At 44.0% G+C, this 25,553-nt stretch overlaps 1 protein-coding gene across 5 annotated transcripts; it reads right to left on the bottom strand.

Annotated features, from left to right (window-relative positions):
• On the bottom strand, positions 1-24,919 carry CTNNBIP1 (catenin beta interacting protein 1). 5 transcript variants are annotated; one of them, XM_071798305.1, is made up of 8 exons: positions 23,164-23,258; positions 22,548-22,626; positions 21,345-21,420; positions 15,387-15,543; positions 11,886-11,973; positions 10,251-10,372; positions 9,690-9,780; positions 1-2,200 (listed from the first exon to the last, which is right to left on the bottom strand). In XM_071798305.1, exons 6-8 carry the CDS (start codon positions 10,344-10,346, stop codon positions 2,142-2,144), a joined length of 246 nt encoding a protein of 81 aa, XP_071654406.1. In that variant the 5' UTR covers positions 10,347-10,372; positions 11,886-11,973; positions 15,387-15,543; positions 21,345-21,420; positions 22,548-22,626; positions 23,164-23,258; the 3' UTR covers positions 1-2,141. The 5 variants fall into 5 exon arrangements, with proteins under 5 accessions (XP_071654406.1, XP_065711196.1, XP_065711197.1 ...); XM_065855124.2 differs by lacking the exons at positions 22,548-22,626; positions 23,164-23,258 and adding an exon at positions 24,665-24,919; XM_065855125.2 differs by lacking the exons at positions 15,387-15,543; positions 23,164-23,258 and adding an exon at positions 24,665-24,919.
• Positions 24,920-25,553: the final 634 nt, after the last annotated feature.

Raw genomic sequence — 25,553 nt, forward strand, 5'->3', positions numbered from 1 at the left:
GAAGCTATTAAAACTGTATTTCCCCCCCAAAAACCAGTTACATTTTTAGTGAAAAGATTAAACCACATAAACACTTCACTGTTCTCCTTGAAAAGATTTAACAGCTCGGCAATGCCATAGATACGCATGGAGGACGTAGGTCAGCTTGACAATGACAGGCCACCACAGTGCAGCTCATCCCAGCCACGAACACACGGATCCCCCATTAACCCTTTAAGGGCTGCCCCGCTCCCCAAAGTTAAAATTCAAGTGCCTCTCAGGCAACCAGGCCAACATTGAAAGAATCTTTCGGGGTTTATTTTAATAAAGAAATTTCTTATCAGGCCCCAAACATGGGAAAGATTTACTGTCACATTGAGCTTTACAAAGCTGAAACTGAATCAAAAGGATCTTTTTCATAAAGAGATACACAGTTCTCATTATATGGTGTTTATTTGCTCAGGTTAACTTCCCTCCTTGTGCTCACAAAGCCGCTCCTCCTTTTGCGTACGTCCCTTGGTTTCTCTCGAGCTCCATCCCATTTTGAGGCCGTAATGTCATCCTGCCATCAGAATTCCTTGAAAACAGTCACGTTGCCACAGATCCTGGAATTGTTACTTCAAATAATTAACCGCCGTGCGAAAGGAACAAGGAACAGGAGAATGGAGTTCTGCTTTAATAGATTTTTGAAACATCTTAAAGTCAGTGCAACCCACAGGAATATCTAGAAGTATTGTAAAACCGACCTGCACACATGAGAAGAGGATGTGCCAGGCTGTAGGCAGCAGTGCTACAAGTGTTATGTGCAGATTCCTCAACAGTCAGTGCGCTTCCAGAGTCTCACTGCAGGTTTCTGGTTTGCAAACGCGTGCGTGTTTTAAGGCCCTGCGACTACTGATGGAGTAAACCCGAGAGCATCCCCTGGACGCTCGTTACTGGACGGCTTAATGCAGCCTAAAGAAAACGGTATTGTCTCAGGATTCAAGTCATTTCCACATCACTGAGCAGCTGCAAGGAGCCAGACCACATACACCTTTTCAAGTGACTAGAAACTTAGTTTATTAAAGCCCAGTGCAAGCTGGATTTAAGTTAACGATCATTAATCCCTCCTTATGTGAGAGCTGGTCTTGCCCAGCAATTAAAGGGTTAAAGCGCAAATATGGCGTATTTTAAACAAGTTCAACCTATTCTCTATACAAATTTGGCAAATTCACATCACAGCCATAGATCTCGTTCTTGCAATTCCTGCAAAATATCTACAGCTCCTCTGTCAGAAGCAAAGGGAGAAGCCACCTGCACGGCCAGGTCCACCGGGAGCTCCACGTTCCAGCTTCCACAGGTAGACTTATTGAACTAAATAGGCTTTCGACACGTGCTCCCCAAAGAGCCCGAGGCCACAGAGCAGATGGGTACGGAACAAACTGATAGCGTCAGAAAACACTGCAGCCAACGGGAAATCAAACACGTGATTCCAAAGCCAATCGAAACACCCCAAAACAAAACCCCCCAAAAAGCAAGCGTTTATATGTGTGTAGATGTAATAAATACTGCAAAGCACGTTTGTCTTCCCCCCGCCCGACCAAGTCAGTAAGTATAAAGAAATGCACCAAAACGTCAGCTTTCTGCAATGAAAACGTTGAAGTCAGCGAAATACCTGCAAGCCAACTGAAGAGAAAACATTTGCATTGTCAACCAATCACAAGTTGCTTCCAGTTCTACGCAGCCAAATCAAACCCTCTTCAAATTCACAAGTTTGACCTAAATAAGCACCACAGCATGAAAAGCTCCTTTAGAAGTAGGATGCCAAGAGACTTTTCCTTAAAATACAAAATAAAATGCGAGATAAAAGGTTTTCATTGGTCAAGTTTGAAAAATTGTCTTCCTTTAGCCCATCACAGTCTGTCCCTTTGAGCCAATCAAAAATACACCTTTAGGTTTGTCCTTAATTAACACAGCCCGGCTGAGTAGCAAAAACTTGTAGGAACAGATGGCTGTGAGATGCATTCTGAGGGCTGGGCAAAGGGAAACAAGATTACAAAGGAGAAGGAATACCAAGGAACAATTAGGGTGGGCAAAGGAACTCATTAACGCTCAGCCATCCTCCTCCATCGCCAGGAATCCCACTGTCCTCTCCAGTTCTGTGTTGTTCAGGTCTCCTGTGGTTACTGCCTTCTGTCTTCTGTCTCTGATCTGGAAAATGCCATCACAACATCCTCAGCACCTGTAATAACAACGGATACAGGAAAGTGTGTGCCACAATTAATTCCTTCACACAACAGCAGATGGATGCGGTACCCAAACCAGTGCTCTGTACAACCATACGATCGACAGGAGGGGAAAAACCAGGCAGAAAGAAGAGAAAACTGCATTTTCTTGTTTTGTTTTCTGGGACTGGAACCTGAAGCGGTCTAAAGATTTCAGTGGTAGATTTAAAACGCTCCTTTTCAAGGCAAAGGAAGTCTGTTTTTAAAGAAAACCAAGGCATCCGTGCTTTTACGTATTTCTAAGAAGCAAGACTTAAAGAAAATCATCATAGGATTGTCACGGTAGGCATGCAGAGAGAAGGTTCTTTTCCTGGTGACACTGCCCTGTGACTCTGGCACTATGGGAGAGACTTATGGAGCTTCTCTGAAGAATGAGGAGCTCAGTTGTTCAATAAAACTTGTGCTGCCCTGTGCACCACGCTGTCCTTTCCAAGTGACATTTAGCTATTCTTTATCTTTACACCTAGATATTCGTTACTCTGCTTTTCAGAATAAAAATTGCTTTAATAGCTCAGCAGAAATGTTTTTGCTTCCCCCCCCCCGCTGAAAAACTCACTTAAACATCCTTTATAAACTAACATGTCTTGAAAACGTTCCATCCTCTAATGGAGTGCAGTATTCTATTTCAAACCAAAGGCTCCCATTTGCCTGGGGAACAGATAGAGCTTTGCTAAGTGATGCTTTTATCCTCAGCCTGAAGAAATCTTCTCCAGAAGAATTCAGCGTGTGGACTTACTCGGTTATTGGATTTCTTTCCCCTCAATTGAGGCTATCAACTGTGCACAATTACCATCAAAACGCACAGCCCCCAAGCACAGAAAGATGTTATTACCCTCTTATAACCATCTCCAAGTCTTTATGAACTTGTGTGGTCTTTCAAGTGGGCATTTATAGCAAAAAGACCTGAGTGGCTTGAGAATGGTGTCTGATAAAGGCTTGTAAAGAACATTCCATGCTAAGCTCTCGTTATTCAAAAAGATACCTTGAGATATTCTTCTGAATATCAGCTCTCTGGAATTCCAAATGATAGAATGTGGCCTAATGGGGACTTGAACAGAAACATCTTCAGGACAACATGGAAACAAAACCACATCATACAGCAGTGTCAAACAGTGCTTTAAAATCAATACCTCTAGTCTAGACAAGAACTGGAAAACAACCCTGAAGGGATGAGTGCAATATTTTAAACTTCTGGGGAAAATTTGATCCCTGAGAAAGTCAGATAAAAGGAAACGCTTGCTTTCATCTGTAGATACTCTAACAGCATTTATCTAACTGATCAGAAAACGATAAATCCTCCAGTCACTGTCTGTGTCATTTCTAGACCACAAGGTAGGAAATGCCGAGAGCAACACTCACTGCCTGTCCCACTCAGGTAACTCAGCAGCTCTACCGAATTCTCTTCCTGGGGCTGGACTGTTCAAAATCAACTTGGATGGAGCATCAGCATGTAAAAACTGTCCAGTCTTTGACTTGAAGCACATCAAGAAACAGATTGCAGCTTTGTGCCCCAAGCAACTTCTGCCTCTACACCTGCATGCAATGTAAAAGAAAGAGGACTAATAAAAATTCCTCATCTGTTGTATGAATTCCAATTTCTCAGTCACCTAATCTGCTCTTTAGTTGCAACATAGAAGGAAAAGTGGCCAAAAAAGGGGGAGAAGAGAAAGTTGTAAATGTAACCTTAAAAACTAAATGTATCCTTAACAACTAAATCAATGCTTATGAAATGCAACTACGTTTATTTTAATACACTTCAGAATGTATTTGTTATACCTACTCAAAGGAGGAAATATTAAGGATAAAGCAGTAGTTTGTTCTTCATATGTAGGACCCGTATCTTATAGAACTACATCAAAAACTGTTCGGGTGCTCCCTCGTGCCAACACTCACAAGCCCTGCAGTCATCTCCCTTTTCATCTCCTCCACAAACCGGTTCTTCCTTGATCAAAACATAAATGATATATAGCACCAGGATCCAGCTCTGAATTAACAAGTTACCATACGAACTACCAGCCTCCACAAAAAGATGGATTTAATTCGCAAGGATTCTGAAAAACAAGCCTATGCTACAAAGAGGAGGGAGCAGAGGCCCTGGGAAGCATTAACAAAGCAAGGGCACGTAAAGCACAACCTATGGCGCTGTATTTAGACTCATCCCTGTTTGGATGCGGAGGCTTCGCTACCGAGCTCGGAGCAGCTGGAGTCGCTTGGCAACCGCAAAATCACACATGACGTCACATCGGCACAAGAGATGAGCCGGATTACTTAACAGATGTTGATTGTTTTCCCGGCGCCTCTCCTTTCTACTGTTTCAACATGAGGAAAAAAAACACCTTACGAGTTTTGCACCAAATAGGAAATTTCATTCCAGATAACGATGCAGCCCCATAAACACAGAAGTGGGTATTTCTGCCTGTCCCGAACAATTCCAGCTCTTGGCACCGTTCCTGCGCCGAGCACACGGGCGTTCGGAACACATGACGAGCAGAAATAGCTTTGGGCACAGCGGTTGCTGGGAGCTCTGCAGTTCCGCTTGGCTTTCGCTATGAAAATAGCTACTGCTGGGGAGCAGCTTCACACCCCGCTACCTCCTCCTCTCGTTTTCTGGACCCACCTGGCACAGCTTCTACACCAGCGTCGCTGTCAATACCAACACCTGATCACTTGCCATTTGCCTGGAATTCAGGTAGGGAAAGAGAAGAGAGCACAAGAAATACAGCTTGTGAATACCAAATTTTAAATCAGGGTGGTATTTGGAAGAAAAAGCAAGAGTACAATAAAGAACACAGTCTAAAACTGTGGAAAATGCTTGAATACCTACAGTATTACTGGTTATCTCTACTACGTGCATCCTAAAGGAAGAAATACAACAGTGGATGGAGAAGAGATCTAGAATTCAAGGTTTTGGTGTTTCGCAGCCAAAGCTGCCTGCACAGTACCCTTGTTTTACCACTGATGTCATCACGATAATTTCAACCATCCAGAAGCCACTTATGGAGCATCTTTATTCCTGAAGAAACCCTATAGTTTAAAAACCCTGGGTAACACTTGTCCAGAAAAAGGTCATCCACACGCACACACCTCAGCACAACAGCAGGTTTTGGTGAAGTGCCCCCTACAACCCAAACTATCCCAAGCTAAATAAACCCAACCTAACAAGTCTGCTCATTAAGCAATTCTACAGCCGCCGGTGCTCATGTACAAACTTTTCCAGAGAACAGAGCACGGGTTTCTATGCGGCGAAAGGAAAGTGGGGATTAAGTACCAGTGAACAGAGCTTCTGCTGCAGTCCCCCTTGGCTCCCACAACGGATGTTTTCTTTCTAATCAAGTGAATAAATGCAAAAAGCAGAGCACAGGTTATAAAGTGAAGCTGCACGTTGCCAAAAGCCTGCAACTGAGACAACAGGATGGTGAACCACGTTTACTCTCAGCACATCCTTCACCGAGCTCTGCACTTCCAGTAATTAATGTATAGAACAATGAAACAGGCACACGTACACCTGACCTTCTACAGCCTATACATCCAACTTCTCTCTCTGCAGCCTCCCCTTTTCTGGGCATACATTTCTCCACTGAAACAGAGGCTTACCTATATCCAACAAAATATTCCCCGTCTTTCATGAGCAAAGCATTAATTGCCACAGACTTTCAGACGTACAAATACTGCTTCTACGTCCTCTGCCTTACACTGTCCCACCCTCATGCTTCCTAGAAGTTATCGCTAATTAACTGCTAGGCCCATATCCTATCTTAAAAAGTAACAGTGGCAGTCTTACCCCACTAACTCTCCAAAAAATCCTGCTGCAATTATGTTCCAATAGCAGTTGTTTGCACTGTCAAATTTAATAGTTCTTTCACACCACTTGGACTTCAGCATTAGCAACACAACATGACCTGAAGGTCAAGTGACTTTAGTGCACAGCAGTGAGGGCTGTAGGTGCCACCGAGCCTGGCCCAGGCTGCCCAGGGAGGTTGTGGAGTCTCCTTCTCTGCAGACATTCAAACCCGCCTGGACACCTTCCTGTGGAACCTCAGCTGGGTGTTCCTGCTCCATGGGGGGATTGCACTGGGTGAGCTTTCCAGGGCCCTTCCAACCCCTGACATTCTGGGATTCTGTGATAGAAGCTGAATGAAAACCACACTACCTGAAGAGAGAGGAAGATGCTCACTGAAGCACTTAACAGCTATTTCCAAGTGTTCTCTGAAAGATGAATAGATACATACACCCAATTTGCTCGTAGTCGTCTGCAAAATTAATTAAACCCAAAAAGGCTTTAGAGATCAGAAGGTTAAGCCTGATGTGAATGTCTGACGGCTGCCAAATGAAAAACAATTCTTTACTTCCCTGGAGATTTTTGTATACACGCATTTCTTCACCTTCCAGCAACTATCCTCTAAACACTAACTTTCCTCTGAAATTCCCAGTTTAATATCACAGTCTGGCATTCTGAAAACACATCATGCACTGCTGAAAGGAGGAACGCATTAAAACACGTATTGTTTTCAAATGAATATAAACACACTACGAAGAGCTCTATCTCCATGTCTCCACCACTATGTGATATTTCATGAGTGTTGTCCCCCTCCTGGGTTCATTTTCCATGCTCTGCCCCCCAGGGAAGGCGTCTCACCTTGCCCAGGGCCGGGTTTGCATTGCAGCTCTGCCCTCCCCGAGGGACCGGCTTCCTTCAGGAGGCACCACACTCCTGTTGCTATAGGAACAACTCAGCTGTCATCACCAAGGTCTTAGGATAATTCACGTATCGTGCTTACGAGCTGCTCAGCTTCCATTTACAGCTTTGCCAGAGCAGCGACTTGAAGCCAAGTGCTGGCTGACCATTTAGAAATGCAAGAAACCGCGAAACAGGAATGATGCTTTTCATGCAGGAGATGCTTCTGTGCATGTAACGTCCTGAGAGGCATTTTGCTTGTATTAAAAATGCGAGAAAACCTTAATTTCGTAACTTCAACCTCAAGGAACCTAACGAGTCTGAGCTGCCCTGCATCTTGCTGCAATGCAGGGAACACAACTGGTATGTTAATATCCCGAACCAGCTCATGATTACGTCCACTCTTTAGCATATACCTGGCTTGAACAGAAACGCCTTTGGGCTCCTCAGTTATTCCCAGAGCCATAAACACAAACCAAACAATCCACAGATATCCCCTAAAAAGCTCCTTTAGTAAAGAAAAACGCCCTGTATTTTACACTTTCATATAGGTGTTAACATTACAGCAATGATCCAAAAATGAAATGGCTATAAAAAAATAATCTGAGCACAACATTAATGTATTGTCTCTTACCACTAAATTTAAGTATTGAATATGTCAGCCTAGAGTTTTAACTGTTGTTCAGGCTTTTCTGGGTTATTGAGATCACAGAACCACGTCATTATTACCTTATTTACACAAAGATATTAAGTAATGCAAGCAGAATAACTCTGAGCTTCCTGTCATGAAAACAAGGTTTACTTCAACAGCACACAATGTAGAAGCTTAAAGAGTGAAGGTGTTTCACACATAAAAGGAGATCTGTAAACGATCCTAAACCACAGTGATTCATGTCTGAACTGATGAATTATTTTTGAAAACAAGATGGGAAATAAAAAGATAAAGGGTTTAATTTCTCCTCTTCCTATGAAAATAAGCACAAACTGAAGGGGAGTCTTAGACTTCAGGCTTGCTTAAAAATTACAGAGGTATTCTAAGATGCTTCTAGATCATAATTAGGGATTAACGTGTATTGCTGAACCATAAGACAGTAAGCAGAGTATCATGGAGGAACTTTAAGTGTCACAGATACTGTTATTAACAGTGTTTCACTGAAGGTTTACGGCACAGACTCTTGAATTCAGCAGGGACAACTGTAACCTTCCTCAATGCACCATCACATCGCTGCAAATATACATTGGACACAGAGGCTGCAGTGACTCCCTGTGGTCAAACAAACAGACTCAACAAAGGTGCTGACAGATCTTTATCAGAACCCGTAGCAGGGAGCACCACACAGGAGCTCACCCACCCCAAATCATGGAATTACTGTGAGGGCACCAGCCAGCTGGTCTGAGACACTGTTTCATGGATACACAGCAGAGAAAAGCATAGAAATGGTAACAGGGGCTGAGATACACTCACAAATTCTAGATGATCCATCCTCTATACTCTTCCTAAAAAAAAAAGAAAAAGAGAAACAAAACTACCTGCCTATAATTCTGGAGTCAGACTACAGCATTTTTAAGTGACATAAGGATGCGCAGGTCTATAACAAAGCTTTTAGGGTGCTAGGGCCAAGGATATAATTCCTTTTTGAGAACAAGATGTGGGTATGAAATCAGCTTTCTTTTGTGTGCCTACCGGAGGAAAAGGACTCCAAAGACAGGCCTGGGACAAGTCAGGGTGTCCTACCGCTGGAAGAAAAGACTCTGAAATCCACTAACGTCCTAACGCTGTGTAAGTCGCTCCTTAACTAAAACACCCTTTAGTTGTGTTAGGCAAGGTGAATAAAAGCCAACAGAGGAGAGTCAATGAAAGCAGCAGGAAAAGAGGGAAGAAAAATCCTTTAGGCAACCTTGAAGAACACAAAACGTTTAAGTGCCTTAATGCGTGGACTTGGGCTGGGTTTTTCAGCGCAAGATCATGCCATCTAGTGGAAACCCAATCTCCCTCTAGATGGCAAATTGGACACCTACGCAGTTCGTATTCACTGTTTCCAGGCCTTCCATAACCAAGCCCTCCGGCTCCAGCAGCACCAGATATAGCAAAGAGACAGACAGACAGACAGACAGCAACGACTGGTGCTGCCTGAACCACCACAGCTGGAGCACAGAGAAACATCAGCAGAAGAAATCTGGGGAGATTTCTGTGGAAATTGAAGTACTGCGCAACAAATTAGAGTTGCTTATATCTATACAGCATAGTAAAGCTTCACCTTCCACCAAAGGGAAAAGTGTTCGCCTAGGTTTCCCCATTTTCTTACAGCTATGTAAGGAATGAACGCTCAGGCTTCAAACTGAAGAGCAAGTTTGTGCAGGTTGTGTTTCTAATGGTTTTCTAAATGTCTTAGATCTATATTAAATTTCTGCTCAAGTCAGAATTTAACTTCACCTATGCCAAGATCAATCAGGTTAAAATTTGTTCAATGTATTAAATAGAGTAGGAAGTTATATATATATATATATATATATATATGTATGCATTCAGTTCACAGGACTTTGGCCGTCAGTGTTTTGATGAGGTATTTAACAATGCTCTTCATCCTAACGAATCTCAGGTATGTCCAAGACTGGCCTTACATGTTGACATAAAACCACCTGCTGACCAGGACACTCTTCCAAAGGTAGCAGCAGATGAATTGCACATCCCAGACTGCAGGATGGGTTTAAGGAGGTGGCATTTTATCACAGAAATGCAGGAACACAAGGCAAACAAAGGCAGAACTCACCCTGGTCAATGGAGTGCTGGGGCAGCTGGCTGAGCTGGCTGTTCACTACACCCGCGTATGTGCGCAAGAACTCCTCTTCGCTGGCGGTCAGCTGGAAAAGTACAGTCAGTCAGCAAAGAGGAAAATGAAGACAGACCAAAGATATCATCTCTCATTTCCCAACAAGAAACGTCACAGCTGCCTCCATCCTGCACTGCGACTGCTTCATCTGTTATTTGTGCAAGTGATACCATCGGCAAGGGCGCAGCAGCAAACTGGTACATCACACATTCATGGAGAGATTAAAAATCACCTTAAAAAAATGCCTTTCTTCTTCTAGTTTTCCAATAATGAAAAACTTCACTGCATGTAGAGAAGCGATCAGATGCTCAGATTTAGCTTCAGGCATCACAAGCCTCATAATATATGTTTAACTGCAGGCAACGGTTAAGTCAACGAGTGCTACAACAATTCAGCGATAAAATCAGACCATTACCTGCCCCAGCTCCATAAGCACTACCCCAGTTACTACAAAATTATGTCGGAAAGCCACAAAATACGGGCTCTGACAGTGCGTCTTACATTTGATCCCATCTTCCTCAGCATGAGCAGGACTCTGACTTTCTGCTGGATGTACATCTCCTCCGGACTCTTTCCGGGGACGCCCTCACGGTTCATTCCCCTCCTGCCAGCTCCTGGATTTCCTGAAGATGCAAGACCAGAGGAAGACAAACTAAAATATGCAATGGGGTGTAACAGGAGTAATAGGAAGGTTTAATTTCCAAACTACCTATTTTTCACCGGTGGGCAGACCCCTTAATAGCCTGGGAGAGTATGGAATCGCACGCTTTATCACAGACATCCTTAAAAACAACAGTAAAAACTTTCACTTGTAATTTAGAAGAGTGGTTCTTCCAATAATGCACTAGCACAACAGCGTAACAAACTAAACAAGCCTCTTGGAAGGGCTTTGTATTGGAGAAACGTAACCCCGCTAAGGAATCAGTGGCTGGAGGTGTAAACCAGTCACTCTTCCACCGTGCCCAGCTCAGGGAAGTCGCTCCAAAACACTTCTCCGATTAGTTTTCATTCACAGAACTCATCCGGCCCTATATTAAGCTACAAATCTGCTTTTCTGAAGCTCAGTAACCCCGGGAACACACTGGACAGGAGGTGTGCTTAGCGAAGACTATCACAGCGCGTTCAAACACCAGTTTCCATGTGATGGTTTTCTGCAGTCATTACCAGCCTCTCCCACCCGCTTTATTTCCATTATTACTTGTAAGGGAAAGTAATCTGGGTGTGGAAACAGTTTAAAATTACACATAGGCCCTCCTGAGTGAGTCAGAAGTAATGCAAACTCCAGCAGCAGCTGCTGGGATAGGCTTTACCACCCACATTACTCAGCACGAAGACAACACGAGTGAAAAGTGAAGAATGATATATGACCAGTCCCGCTCAAAGAAGTTTCCAGTGGGAAGATTTGCACGACACTGGTTTGCTGTAGATGGTTCTGCTCAGAAAGGTGCAGCCTGTAAATGTGCAAGGTGATCGTACGTTTTGGCTATAACCAGCAAACTACTTCTGAAGGGGGAATAAAATGACCCCATATTTTTGTGTAGTGTCAACTCAAATAAGTAGATTATGTTACTAAGCGTATACTCCGCAGTGCAATTTACTGAGTGCTAGCATATAAATAGTAATACAATAAACAAAATAAGATAGTGGGCAAAAGACATTACGCTATGCATATCTAGAGAGTGATAAAACAATAGACATACAGCAAGATACCAAGTAAGTCTGAAAGGTTGTGACTGGTTCTTAGTATTATACCAACACACACTTCCCCCCACCTTTTTAAACAAATATTGTTATTTGAAGAGGGAAGGTGCTGCAGAAGTGGCCAAAGAAATCAATTTAGGAAAGAAAAAGCACAACAAAAAAATCTGAAATGTGGTAACACACGTATAATTTAAAATTGGAACAAATTCTACGGGATATCTATCAATAGGTGGCACCATACACAAGCACCAGGAAAATGCCACGGTTGCGCCCACCCCAGCTAGAAAGACCACACTGCAACTCCTCCACATGGCAGATATTAATGACATGTATGGAGTGCAATTCGTTGTTTTCTATCATAACAGTCTTCCAGTTGTTCGTTACTTTTTTAAACCACCCACGACCAACAAAACAGAGATTTCCTCGCCAACGTACCTGCTTCTAAAAACCACAGGAGATCAGAAAACGCACGTGTTCAGTCCTGATGAACGACTGGAGCTGGAAAAAGTGTGAGGAAGCTGCCCTGTGCAAACAAATGAGCAAAGCATTACAGACACATCCAAAGCCGAAAACCAGAAAGACCCTTCATTCAATACGTTTGAACCCCAGTCTGCTTTACAACAGTCCAGCCACAATTCCTACAACTGTCGGCTCCTATGGAGTTTGTAGACCCTTCATTTTTTAAGAATAAGCTTTTTTAAAGGTCAAGCCACTCTTCATCTGCGAGATTTGCACCCTGACCATACCAACGACATTCCCGATCACTTGAGACCGGAATGCATTCAAGCTTTGCATTCTTACAGGAGCTTTCAGCATAAACCCCAACTCCCTGGAAAAAACAATAAACATCATGACATATAATTTCTTCTAGTAGGAGAAAAAAAGCCGTAGCTTACCAAAAAATTGAGGAAAACTAGGGAGAAATGTAAAGCATGCTGATTTTGACCAAAATTATTGTTTTCAACTACGCATATGTTATGTGTACATAGCAATTACAAAGACTGGCACTCGCAAGCTGGGCTGGAAAAGCCTTTCCGCAGAGTTTTTCAGACCAACCTCAGTGTTCAGCCACCGACATTCCCCCTTATCCATCACACTGGCTTTTAAAACAAGCAGCTCAGTCTCACAAATGAAGCGCCAGTTCAAGCCCTCCATAACGTGCAATGAAATACAACACGAGTGCCTGGTACTCAGGACAGCATCACAGCTACAATCATGTCATCAACAGCAGAATTAAGAGTTTCTGATTAGGGAATATATGCATAGCTGCATCATTTGTCAATAAAGTCCAGCTTAAATTTACCAAACCTACGTTTCTTTTTGTGGTCACAAACAAAGGCAGATCCAGACTAACTCCATTTCTTTCACGGTGGTCATTGCTAGCAGGAAAGACGACACGAGTAGCTACAACTACTCAACTGTTGCGTACACCAGGCTCAGCATAGAAATACCGAATCCAAAATACCCGCCAGCTGCACCCAGAGCTTCTCTACAGCGTCTTTTACAAGTGCTGGAAGCAGCTGAGCTTTATCAATGGCTTAAAAGAATCATTTCACCTCTCCAGAGGAGAGAAACTGCCTGCTCGGAAAGGATTATTTAAGCCTTACCTCACTAATTAGTTCCCACTGTTCTTGCCCTCTAAATATGCGCCGAAAGATTATCTACGGCACTGACAACAGGACCGTTTGCAGTAACTAATTGCTGTTCTCATTTCTATAGACTTCAAAGACACACACCCCACCAACCACTGTACAAACACAACCCTGTGAACTCCTTCCTAAAGAAAAGGGTCAGAGCACAGCAAGCCAACAGGGAGACGGAAAACCAGGAACCATTGTGCATCGGACTGAAGGAATCCTCACAGCATTTACAGGACGCAGCTGGAAATGCTCATTCCAAAGAGCAGCCCAAGCTGTTACAGGTTCACTGACACTTACTGGCCCAAGTGAAGAAATGTGGGGGTGTCAGCTGAATTTCTGGTAACTATCCTGAAGCACCAGCACTAAAGGAGAAGACGAAGCCGCACAGAACACGCTGCTCTATCAATCTGGAACTGGTCCCTCCAGGTACGGGCAAGGCAGATGTGCAAAGCCTACAGGAACATTTGGGCTGCCAATGCCTTACCTATCTTGAAGATAAGCTCGGTTCTACTCTCCAGTGCCATTATTCAGTTCCTTTCCCACGATAAGGACTAACCTGTGCATCTCAAAAACTGGAGTTTTAGGCTGAAAAGATGACATTCTTCGCTAAACTGTGATAAAAGACTAAATCCTACAAGCTTGTCCTGCTGCATCCAATACGTTGCAAATGGACATAACTGGGTCACCTAATTTTCCGTTGTTTGGCAGGCACAGGGAGTGAAATTTAGTTCTCATTTATTTTTAATATGATTCACAAGACGGAATAATAAATGAGAAAGATCTATATATTACAGCTGCATCTGCCAACCCAGCTTTGCCAGAGCAACACATTTGGGTTTAAAAACACTCCCTTCCCTTCCCCTAACAGTGAAGGAGGTTGGTCAGTGCACAGATGGGAAAGCCGTCCTGTGCTGCTCTTCGCGTTGCTCCCCGTGCGGTTGGAAGGGCAGGGTGAGGATCCCAGGAATGCTTTGTGCTCGCAAGGGCAGAGCCCAGCATGCCTGACATCCCCACTCCCATCCCCATCTGCTGCCAAACCCACCTCCTTGGCTGCGGGAAGGGCGCGTGCGACCCCGTCCCCTCGGCAAAACGAAGCGTAAACGTCACACAACACACAGCAGGTTGAAGTTCCACTTTCTAGCAAGGCCGTTAATTAGAGATGAAAGTAAACTGGATGTGGTCTTGGAACCAGAAGATGTAGGTATATGTACACCAGAAAAACAGCTGGGCTGCTTTACGTTACCAAAGCGGAAGGGGATTAAGTATTTTTAACTTTTCCATTAGCATTAAGAGATGCTTCCCTACCTCTCCACATTGTTACTTGGCCCGAAATGTTTATACTGAAAATATAATCCTTCCCCAAAAAAGAACCAAAAGACCACACCAGCTTTCTCTTCAGTGCCTGACCCTGGACACAGCAGTTCAGTATGTAATGAAACAATATTGCCTTTGCAGTTAGCCCCCCATTTTCTTCCCCTAATTAGATTTAGAATATCAGGTACAGCAACTAAAAATTACACGTTTGTAACTCTATTTCCTTCACTTCTGCCCATACTCCTCTGAATTCAAAGGCTGGAAGGGTTTCTCTGCTGGACAATGTCACAGATAGCTTCATAATCAATGACTCTGACTCCTCTCCCATCATCCCTTCAATAATAATAATAATAATAATAATAAATTCAAATCTTAACAGAAAAAGGAAAAAACTCCACACTAAAATGGCATCTCCATAAAGGAAAACTACTCCAGCATCCCATTTTATTTTAAAGACAGTAAGCAGGAATAATATTTTACATATTCAGTCTTAATAATTTAGAGTACTTAGAGCAGCCATCTGGCAAGCTCTTCAAAATGTAAGTCACAGCTGACGACCTCTTTAATATCTTGTATCGTTTCCAGTTATGGCCAAAAGAAATCCAACAGGGGTTAGTTCAGCTACAATGGTTTTTCTCTTGAATCTGGCTCGTTCTGTTCAAGGCAGCTAAAAACCTCAATTAGCGGGATAGGATTATAAAAGCTTAGATAAGGAGTTGTGGTGAATAAAACCAGCCACCGCAGATTCCCTTTGCGCTACACAAATTGAGTTAACAGCCAGCGTGAAGAGGTCCCTTTACCTCTACGATATCATTATCCAAGGTTAAGCTCTTACCCTGCACAGTTACAGCACTGAGCACTTCAGTGGGTAAAACACGGTCGCACTGGGGAGCTCCCAACGCAAGGGGATGCTGCACCTTTAAACCTCATTAAACTTTCAAATGACATTTCACAGAGAACAGTTCGAGCCCTAAAAAACAACCTTTCCGAGCTGGAGCCTGAAACCTGAAGTCAGGAGCCGGCGTCTGCAAAATCCTGTCGCAAATTTCCCTCTCATTCAGTCTGACTCGTGACCTTGGGTCGCAGGATTAATTCCCATCTCCGGAGGGACACGGCAATGAAGAATGCAGAACAGCTACCTATTTAGAGGTGAAATATTTAATATGTCAGGGGCTTTTGTTTTCATTTCTATGTTCGGCATTATCTTCCAGCTGGCTTTAGAATCCGAAGCCCTGTGTCAGATTTTGGGTCGGTTTACAGCTGGAACTCCAGTGGTAGGTTGACATCTCTTAAATCTTACATTTACATTTTTAACAAAACAGCACAGTTCTCCCTCTATATGAGGGACAGGAAACAGCCCCAAACGCTGCCATTTACACATGAAACCAAGCTGGTTTGTTGGGTTTTCTTCCATTGGGGGAATCACCTTTCGGAGCTTCAAAGTAGTAATGAAGTGCATTCAAAAAAGCTTCCCGAGATATTAAAACAGCTCATACACCAACGCTCAAGCTAACTGTAACAAAAAACCTAAAAAATCCTACTGTTATAATGACAATTCTAATGAAATTAATGCTTGCTTCCTGACCTTCGCGTACCCAGGGATTATTTTTGGCGTACCACAGCATCCTCTCAAAGAGCAGATATCTGTCGTGTCTCCTGCACTTAAAAGAGGCAGCACGGGTTTGTAGGTAGCTCACGTCAGTCAACTCGAAGCCTCTGAAATTAAATGTAGTAACAGCAACAAAACCATAAAAAAAACCCCTTTCATTTCACAAAGGCATTCACACTTCAAAGATGAATTTGTCAAAAATTCCTTTAAAAGTGACACAAATTCTATCCCAGTCAAAGAAACAACTCTAAAAGAACGTTACGATACTTTACTCAGGATGGTTGTCAATGGTGGGGTTGATGGGTGCTGCTCTGTTCTGATCACCAGCGCCTTTACAGGGAAACATGCACCTCTGCCCCTATTTATAACCAAGTTCCAGATGTCCTAGGCAGGAAATTAGACACTAATGATAGATAGCCAATGATTTTAACTACCAGGTGTCCCACACAAAAGAATTATTGCTATGAAAATAGCGTTACGCATCCATCGTCAAAACAAAACTGTACGGCAATGCTTTCCGTGGATCCCTCCGGAAATATTCTGTCTTTTCAGAAGAAGAAAATGAAGTTTCCAGCACACAGACATAAACTTGAGGTGTTTTTTCTTCTTCCTAAGAAATCAGATTTATTTTCATGGCTTCAATTTAACTTGAATCATAAAGCAGGGAAAAAATGGAGCACCGATAATAGGTAAAAATTTCATCGAAACCTTAAAGAATGAACAATTTTCAGTGTATCTGTCCCATTTTATACGATAGGCATGCTACACAGGCTGTACAAATGTGTACCTATATAACACCTCCACTATGACATATCGTGGGTTTGGACCATTAATTATTGGCCTCCTGCAGCACGTCCGCTCGGTGACCTGGCAGAAACTGAACCCAGGCCAATACGCCAACACGCAGCAGGAAAACCAAGACCACTAATTGTGGTCACTTCATTTTCTCCTCGTGTCAATCAGCTTTATGACCAAAGTCACGTTCTCAAAGCAGCTCTGCAAGTAACGCTGGGCTCCCAATCCTCTGAAGACTTACAGGCCATTACCATTAAAACTGGGTTTTACCAAAGGCTGCCATTTATATTACAGAAACTAAACTCGACAGGCTAAAAACCAACTTGATATATGGGACATAAACACCCTACTCCCATGAAGCATAAACTCTAATAAGAATTACTTGACTCCATAATGACCCTAAAACAACCCTGTCAAGCCCACGCAATGGAGTATCGTGTCAAAACTGACGTGAGTACATGGACAAGTCCAAGGTGCAGGATGCTTTTTCTGCCTTCAGTAACCCTCCAGTGGCTGGAAATGGAAGAGGAAACAAGAACATGCATGAAGAAGCACATTCAGAATTACTAGTGGTGCTGATGGAGAAATGCTGCAGTAGTTGGCACCTTTCCAACCAACCGGTTTAATTAAGGCCATATTTGTGTTCAGATTTTCAACGTTAAGCTGCTCTGAAACTAAACTGTCGAGTGCAAAAATAGGGCGTTTCAGTCAACTTTAACAAAAAGACAAGTGACACCATTAACCGGTCACAAACCACTACGGAACGGTCTAAACGCAGAGCAGGCAAAATTCCAGTATCTGGAAGCACTTAAAATAACAATAACATTTAATTTCAATTGACAAGCAAGCAGTAAAAGCCCCCAAAAGCCAGAAGTCCCATATTTGAGTGGAACTGCCTGTGGTCCAGTGACCAACGTCTCAGCAGCTCCAGCACACGCATTGTTCTGCTTAACCAGAGAACATCGTGATGCTGGAGGGATTTCTCTCCACTATTCCCCTCGCTGAAGCACCATTATTTTTATAGGTATTTCTTGGATACTCATCAACACGGTCTCTTTCTACACAGAGTAGAGACATCTTTCAATTTAAAACGTGACCTACGCTGCCCTGTAATTTATCTTGACATCTGAACATCGTTAATGCCAGATCAGATACATTTTACACTGAAAATGCCCACAGATCTTTTACAGTAGAGAGATTATGGCTAACTAGATTTTTTTAATAAAGCAATTAAAACATGAGCTGTTATTAGGGTGATGACTACTTAGCATTTTACTATTTTGCAATACTGTATCAAAGGACAGTGTTAGGACCAGACTCAGATTAATAGCTCTTGACTACCAAAATTGCCTAAGCATTGGACAAGAACATTAAATATTGTTGTGGCCTCATACTTCAATCAAATTTGCTGTACAATAGTGATAAATACACCCTTTATGCCACCTATTTATCTTATTTCTTTAGAGAAAAAAAAGAAAATTACACAACAATTTTACCACGAACGTTTTGCTTTCTCTAGTTTTTGGTAAAGCGGGATTCCAAGGAAGGAAATCTTGCCTTCCAGAGACTTCCTATTTCTCAGGAAAAGGGATGTAATTTCCTTCCTCCCCAGCCACAATTTTGAATGTTAGCTTAATTATAATAGCCCTGAACTGTGAAATAAACCTGTGCGAGGTGATCAGTTTGACAGCAGAAATGTCCCTTCAGCAAACACACACAGGGGCTGGGGAGGAATAAACTACTGACTACAGGGGGCTTAGGGGTTATAGCGAGTCCAAATTAGCACCAGGATCGACCCATTTCAGAGCACAAAGAACACTGAAGAATCACAGGCAAGACTGAGAAGGCACATGTATTAAAGGCAACCAAGCTGAGCTGCATGGAAAATTGTACATGGAATCGTGTGACAAGTTTGATTTAACCTGAGAGCAGCGCTCATTAAGTTAAATACTTACAACTGATTGCTTCAAGGTCTCTTACACACATAAAATTGGGTGCATTTCCAGAACAAACCACTTCCCTAAGAACGGGGCCATCACGGAGATACAACAATATGTAATTTTGAGTCATCAAACTCCAAAATATACCAGGAATAACAAAAGGTGTCAGCCCAGAGACCACTGGCAACAACGCTCAAGACAAGGCTGATCCAGCCACAAGTTAAAACTGCTGTAAGATTCCAGCGGTTTAATGCAGAATGAAGAAAGAGAACCCGTCAAGTTGCAGAGAGGTTTCTGCACCTCCCAAACCGTTCGTGCAATTCCAGTACTACGCTATTTACACACAGAATTTTAAGGTTTACAAAAAGGTTCTGTAAGAGCAACTGAACTAAGAACCACAGCAGTGAAACATTGAGAAAAATCATTGCAAACAGTTTTACACGAATTGCGAAAAGTTTATTTTGCTAGGTCCCCTGTAGCTCCTGACCGAATTTCCAGTGACAAAAGTTCCATTTAAAAAACCTGATATTTCTGACCTCCAAAGTTAAGCAAAACCTTTCATTCCACATAAACCAATGAGTGTTATTTGGCATCGACAGACATTCCTGAAAAAAGCAGCAGCTAAGGAGATGTGAATGCTCCTATTTTTCTCAATTTGGCATCAGCTCTTACAGTTAATTATATTTTAAGTGTGCTATTGCTGATCCTTTTTGCCTAAACATTCAGTCAACTGTGTTGATCTTGAAGTCCGATATTACTTCCCCAACCAACTGAGCAAGCTGCCAGGACACAAGGAAATGTTCATTTTTCCATCTCAGATCCAGCACACCCTCAGTTAGGAAACTCTGTTAAAATGACATTAGGATGGCAAGAGACACGACCACAGCTGCACTATTCCCTGTTTGCTGGAAGGACGACTTGGCCAGCAGCCACAGTCTAGAGGTTCCTCCAGTGCTTTGACCATAACTTTGTGATGCAAAGGGTGGAGGAGCCGACCAGGAGAGGTGCACTGCTGGACCTCATCCTCACTAACAAGGGGGGTCTGGTTGAAGTGGTAAAGGTCGAGGGCTGCCTTGGTTGCAGTGACCATGAGATGGTGGAGTTCAGGATCAGGATAGCAAGCAGAACTGCAACCCTGGATTTCAGCAGGGCAAACTTTGGCCTTTTCAGGCAATTGGTGGGGGAAATCCCATGGGCAAGGCTGCTTGAAGGTAAAGGGGCCCTCGATAGTTGGTGAGTGTTCAGGGACTGTTTCTACCGGGCACAAGATCAGAGCATCCCGACACGTAGGAAGTCAAGGAAGGGAGCCAGGAGACCTGCGTGGTTAAACAGGGAACTGCTGGGTGTGCTCAAGTGGAAGAGGAGAGTTTCTAGATCATGGAAGGAGGGGCTGGCCACTGGGGAGAATATAAGGCTGTTGTCAGAGGGTGTAGGGAAGAGACAAGGAAAGCTAAGGCCTCCTTCCCAGTGAGGGTGGCAGAGCCTGGCCCAGGCTGCCCAGGGAGGCTGTGGAGTCTCCTTCTCTGCAGACATTCAAACCCGCCTGGACACCTTCCTGTGGAACCTCAGCTGGGTGTTCCTGCTCCATGGGGGGATTGCACTGGGTGAGCTTTCCAGGTCCCTTCCAACCCCTGACATTCTGGGATTTCTACAAAAAGCCTTCAGCAGCAGTTTACCTTCACCTCTTTCAGTATTTATTTACGCTGCTCCTTTACAGAAACTCTGCTGCAAAAATTTAGGTCACATTTCCTTCAAGCGTACCTGGGCGTGCGCACACGTACACTTATTTAAAGCTCAACGAAATTAATTAAAAGCTCCTCACTGACTTCAGTGTGCACTGAATCAGGATCTGGACGAGTTCAGAGGCAAAACAATTACACTTTAATTAAACATCTTAACATTCTTGTGAAGCAGTCAACTCATTTTATAGAAGGATAAACTGAGTCAGAAAGTTGCAGAGCTTGGTCATGGTCATAAACAGAGGTGGTTACTTAAGTTGCTCCCGTATTTGTCAGTTACACTTGGAGCAGAGAAAATGGACTTCCCTAAAAATAAAGATAATTCTTGGTCTATGTACTTGCAGGAATAAACCAGAACATCCTGAGGCAAGCGTGGTTATTGTACAAATCTATTGGCTCCTTTTCTGTACCCCAATCAGTAGCTGATTTAGTCAAAGGAATTCCAGTAACGCAATAAGTTCAATTTTTTAGGTTTTTTTCACTGTAGTTTATCTCCAGATGAGATTTTTAGGTTGTGGTGTTTGTTTTTAATATAGCATTAATAATTATTATATATCTCTATACTGCTTTGTAAAAAAAGAAAAATAGCCCTGGAAGATTTAATATTCTGTAAAACCATGAAAATACTTATTGAAAAGCAAAGAGTATGATCGCACTTCCTAAATTCCAGCTGACATTTCAACCACACATAAGCACTGTGACATTTCTGTCAAATCACCGGCAGCAGAGACAAGAAATGAACTTTCCCCATTTTTTGAGCATTTCTTCCATGATGCTGCCCCAACGCCAAGACTGAAAGCGAATCCCAGAGTCGGGATTTATCAGCTAATGGGTTTGGGTTATTTTTCTGATCTCACCTAGTACTGCTCCGTAGTTTTGTGCATTCTGGTCCGTTTTCTCAAGCCCAGCGAGGTTCACGGGCAGGACACGGCTCTTTAAAAGGAAAAACAACCGTGAGTCTCACCCATTCTCAGAGATTACAGCATCAACAACAGCAAACAAAATGTTTGGGGTGTTTTTCTTCCCTAAATGAAATTAAGTTTGTTGGTAAATACTGTTTAGTAGGTTTAAAATCTATCTAGGTATCATGTCCCCATGTACTTAGAAGCAAGACCATTAGACTACCAGCATTTCTTAGGATATGGAGTAGGTGACAAAATGTTTCATTCCAATAATTTACACCTTAGGTGTCCCTCAGCATCAAAACAAACACATTCTGGGACTGTTCACATACGTGTATACATGCTATAGATACGTGTATACATGCTATAGCTTTACCGAAATTACCATCATGACTATTAACATATTTGGAAACATAGCAGAAAAAGTAATCTACTCTCACTGTCTTCCAATTGAATTACAACCACCCTCCGCCTGTAACGCTTATGTCAACTCCCAGAACATTAACATTTGGTATACTCATTAGAATTACAATTTTTCCAATTAAAACCATTAACATCAGGGTCAATCGCTTCTGCATTACGCACACAATGGTGCGGTACAGCTGGAACAGCTGCTGCTGTCCTGGCTGCACTTCAGCAGGAAACCCCATCTGATGACAGCTTGCAACAACAAGACATACAGCTCTGCATCTGCATGCATAGAAATATTTCCGAAGACGCCCAATCCTTCCTTTCTGGAAAAAACCCTACTGGAGGTATCTTGAAGCATATTCAGCAGCAGCCTCCATGCCACACGCATGGCACTTGGGTGCATTTTTGACACTTAAAGCAGGCCAGATGCTCAGGAGGGATGCTCTGTAGCCAACAACAAACTTACAAATTGAAATACTTACTAAAAATCATAAATGTGTATGTTGGTTACAGATAACCAACATTCTGGAGAGGAAAAAACTCATTAATATAAACAGGTCAAATTCACACAAGTTGTTTCCCAGGCAAAGCATCAAGCTCTAACTTCAGTTTCGCCGTATCAAGCGCATTCACGTGTTGGCTTTATTGGCCTGTGTGCAACTGCAGGATGACTTTGAGTTTTTAGCAATAGATGCATATCACAGTCAACGTTTGCAATGGCAAAAATGAGATTTTGTTTCAGCTCACCTCTGGTTTTATTTAGAAAATTACACAGATTGGTTTGGAAACCACTCTCTCCTCTTGCAAAGCTACAGGACTCTAAAACCTGGATGGGGGAAGGAGGGAAGGGACAGAGGATGGACGAGAGCAGAAATGATGCAACTACAGATCACCCTAAAGCATTATGTTATATACCTACTGAAACATATTACTATTTACCAATTCTCGTTTCAAGCTGTATTGTGAGCAAACAGCCCTCTTGCCCCACACTCCTACCCCGTGCAGTACCCAGGGCAACAGGCAGACAGGCAAATGACAACTGTGGTATATCCGATACGTATTTATTATGATGACTCCTGCCAGGTGAAGAGTTCAGTATGTTCCCACTTGGATGTCAAAAAGAATACTGAAAGCACTTTTCTGTCCTATATAACTTTTAATAACTTCTATTGCAATGAACTAAATGAACTAAAAGAGAACTACTGCTTCGAAGCAATTTTGGGTGAGCCATAAAATTTCAGCCAACCAATTAACTTGTTCAAAATAGCCTTCACTCCCGCTTTTGTTTAATCCTACATGCATCCTTATAGATTTACACTATTGCAATGCACCACATCAACCAAGAGATCATGCAGTAACAAACCTAAATTATACTGAAGCTCCTGATTTCTCCCAAGATGCCAGAGATAAAAGGGACGATGCTTTATCAGCGGATAGCAAAGTGAAGCAACTCCAACATAGATGAAGTACACCTGCCACCATTTTCCAGCTGAATCTGGTTGTCAAGGCAAACAGCAGCTTTAAGACTGATAAGAGAATAAGCCTACACATAAAAAATAATAGTAATATGTAGGTTTCTGTATGGCCCCTCACCTGCAATACCTGTACTTCCAAACTAACCTCCCTGAAGTATGTAATTTAGCCTCACTGTTCACCATTTACACAGTTTCTCCTTCAGCAGGCTATTTCACAATCATACGTGAGCTCCAAAAACATGAAGGGCAACAGGAGCTGACAGCTCACAAGTTCAGCCGCCAACAAAACCTAAATACCAATCTTGATTTTGTAAATGTATTTCTAAAATTATTCTTAAAATAATCAATAGACATGCGTATCACCATGCTGGAGCGCACTCAGATCAGAAAACCACTCAAGCACACCTGACTTGCCTCCAACATTTGCTGGTTTCTGGAGTTCGGTGGATTTATGTTTCTAAACCCGCGTCTGCAGAGTGTCTTGCTCTCATCTCATGGAGCATCAAAGCCTGTTTTGTTCAACGTGCCAAGATGAGGCATGGTCAAATAAAAGAAGATATACAACAGAGCAAAACACTCTCTTCTTCACGAGAAAGCAAATGCAAGTCTGACAGTCAAATGCACCCTGATGAAGCACATCTGGATGTTAAGCAGAAACTGCTATCAACTCTCATCTGCTTTCTGGACGATGCTGTTCCTCTCACGTACCTTTCCAAGGGATGCAAAACTACTGTGTGCCAACAAATACTGTCCGCATCTCTACACTAAATTGAAAGCGGGTTTCAAATGCTCTAGAAACACAGCTTTTAGCCAAGGTAGAAATTACCTCCGAGTGAAGCTCTCTGTTAAATACTGGCCGACAAGCATTTTTCCCACGCAAGTTACCGGCGTTTCATGCCGTGACCAGACGCCGCACAGCATCACACACTTTCAGCAAGGCAAACAGGGGCTGCCCTGAGCAGGGGTGTCCAGATATTGTGTTTTATTGCCCGCGGACGTGACACCTGCCCTCCCCACAGCACCTTCACCAGCTTTCCGTGGGAATGCCTTCACCTGCCACAGAAACGCAGCCATTACCGGGGTGGCCACGGCCGCCGTGTGAAACAGGGTGCCACATGACGTAAGAGATGATGCCAGAAAATTAAAGAGGCACCTCCCGTACCTGTACGGCGGGGCCCCGGCCTGCAGCGCCCACGGCCGCTCGGGCGCTGCCGGGCCCTGCGGAGGGCAGGGGCCGCGCTCCGGGGCCGGGGAAGGGGCGCGGGAGCCGCGGGCCCCGGCGGGGCGGCAGCGGGGAGGCCCGGGGCCGGCGGAGCAGCGCCCCGGCCCGGGCGAGCGCCTTTTGTTCCCGGCCGGGTGCTGCGCACAAAGGGTCAGAGCCGCGCTCACCTGCGTGCGGGGCCGCGCCGGCCCCGGCGGTCCTGCGGCAACGGGCGGCGGCAGCCGGGCGGGCGAGCCGAGCGGAGCCGTGCGGAGCGTAGCCGTGCGGAGCCTCCGCCTCCTCCGGCGTGACTCACCGCGGCGGCCCAGGGCGGGAGGGAGGGAGGGACCGAGGGGAGGAGAGAGGTGCCTGGGCGGCTCCGGGGGAGGGACCCGCCGAGTCCCGGCGCCCAGGGCAGCGGCGGCGCCGCAGGCACCACCCGAGAGCCGGCCGGGAGGAAGGGGCGGGCAGGCGGCGGGGAAGGGGCGGGGCGGCCCGGGGGAGCGGGCAGGAGCCGTTTCCCCTCTTCCAGGAGCCCTCAGCGCAGCTCCCAGGGGCACAGGGGTTTTGCAGGGCGCCCACACATCATCTACCAACCCTATCGCTACCTGCTGCGCATCCCCTTCAGCGACAGAGCGCTATCGCGATAGGTGACAAGAGGTGCCGAGGTGTCACACGGTCTAGTTCTGGTGTTAGCCATGTGCTTACCTCGATGAGCATCCTTTGGACCATGCTCTGATACGCCGTGGTGTGTCCACGGCCTCACGCCTTCCCTCCCGCTGTCCTGAGGAGCGCAACTTCTCCGGTAGCGCCGTATCAGATAAATCACATTAACGTTAAAATGGGTTATGTGACCACTTTTCAGTTCTGCTATGCTAAGAAAGTTAAGGACACTGAAAAATTCAGTACAGCTTAATTGAAGCTAATTCAGCAAATACAGAAAATGCCATCTTCTGAGAACCTCCAGCTAGAAGGAACAGCCATTTGGTCATTCAAGCACTCAAAACTGAAATAATCCTTCCCTTAGAGTGAAACAGAATAAAACCACAGTGAACACAGAGATAAATTAATTTCTAA

The sequence above is a fragment of the Patagioenas fasciata genome, chromosome 23 (genome assembly GCF_037038585.1).
Source record: "Patagioenas fasciata isolate bPatFas1 chromosome 23, bPatFas1.hap1, whole genome shotgun sequence".
Lineage (NCBI taxonomy): Eukaryota > Metazoa > Chordata > Aves > Columbiformes > Columbidae > Patagioenas > Patagioenas fasciata.

Bases quoted from the DNA above. Each gene is read 5' to 3' on its own strand.
- CTNNBIP1 (XM_065855123.2), bottom strand. From the start codon at position 10,346: ATGAACCGTGAGGGCGTCCCCGGAAAGAGTCCGGAGGAGATGTACATC. The intron at 9,781-10,250 runs GTAAGACGCACT...GTACTTTTCCAG, and splicing joins TGAGGAAGATGGGATCAAAT to CTGACCGCCAGCGAAGAGGA. The intron at 2,201-9,689 runs GTGAGTTCTGCC...TTGTTATTACAG, and splicing joins CCAGCACTCCATTGACCAGG to GTGCTGAGGATGTTGTGATG.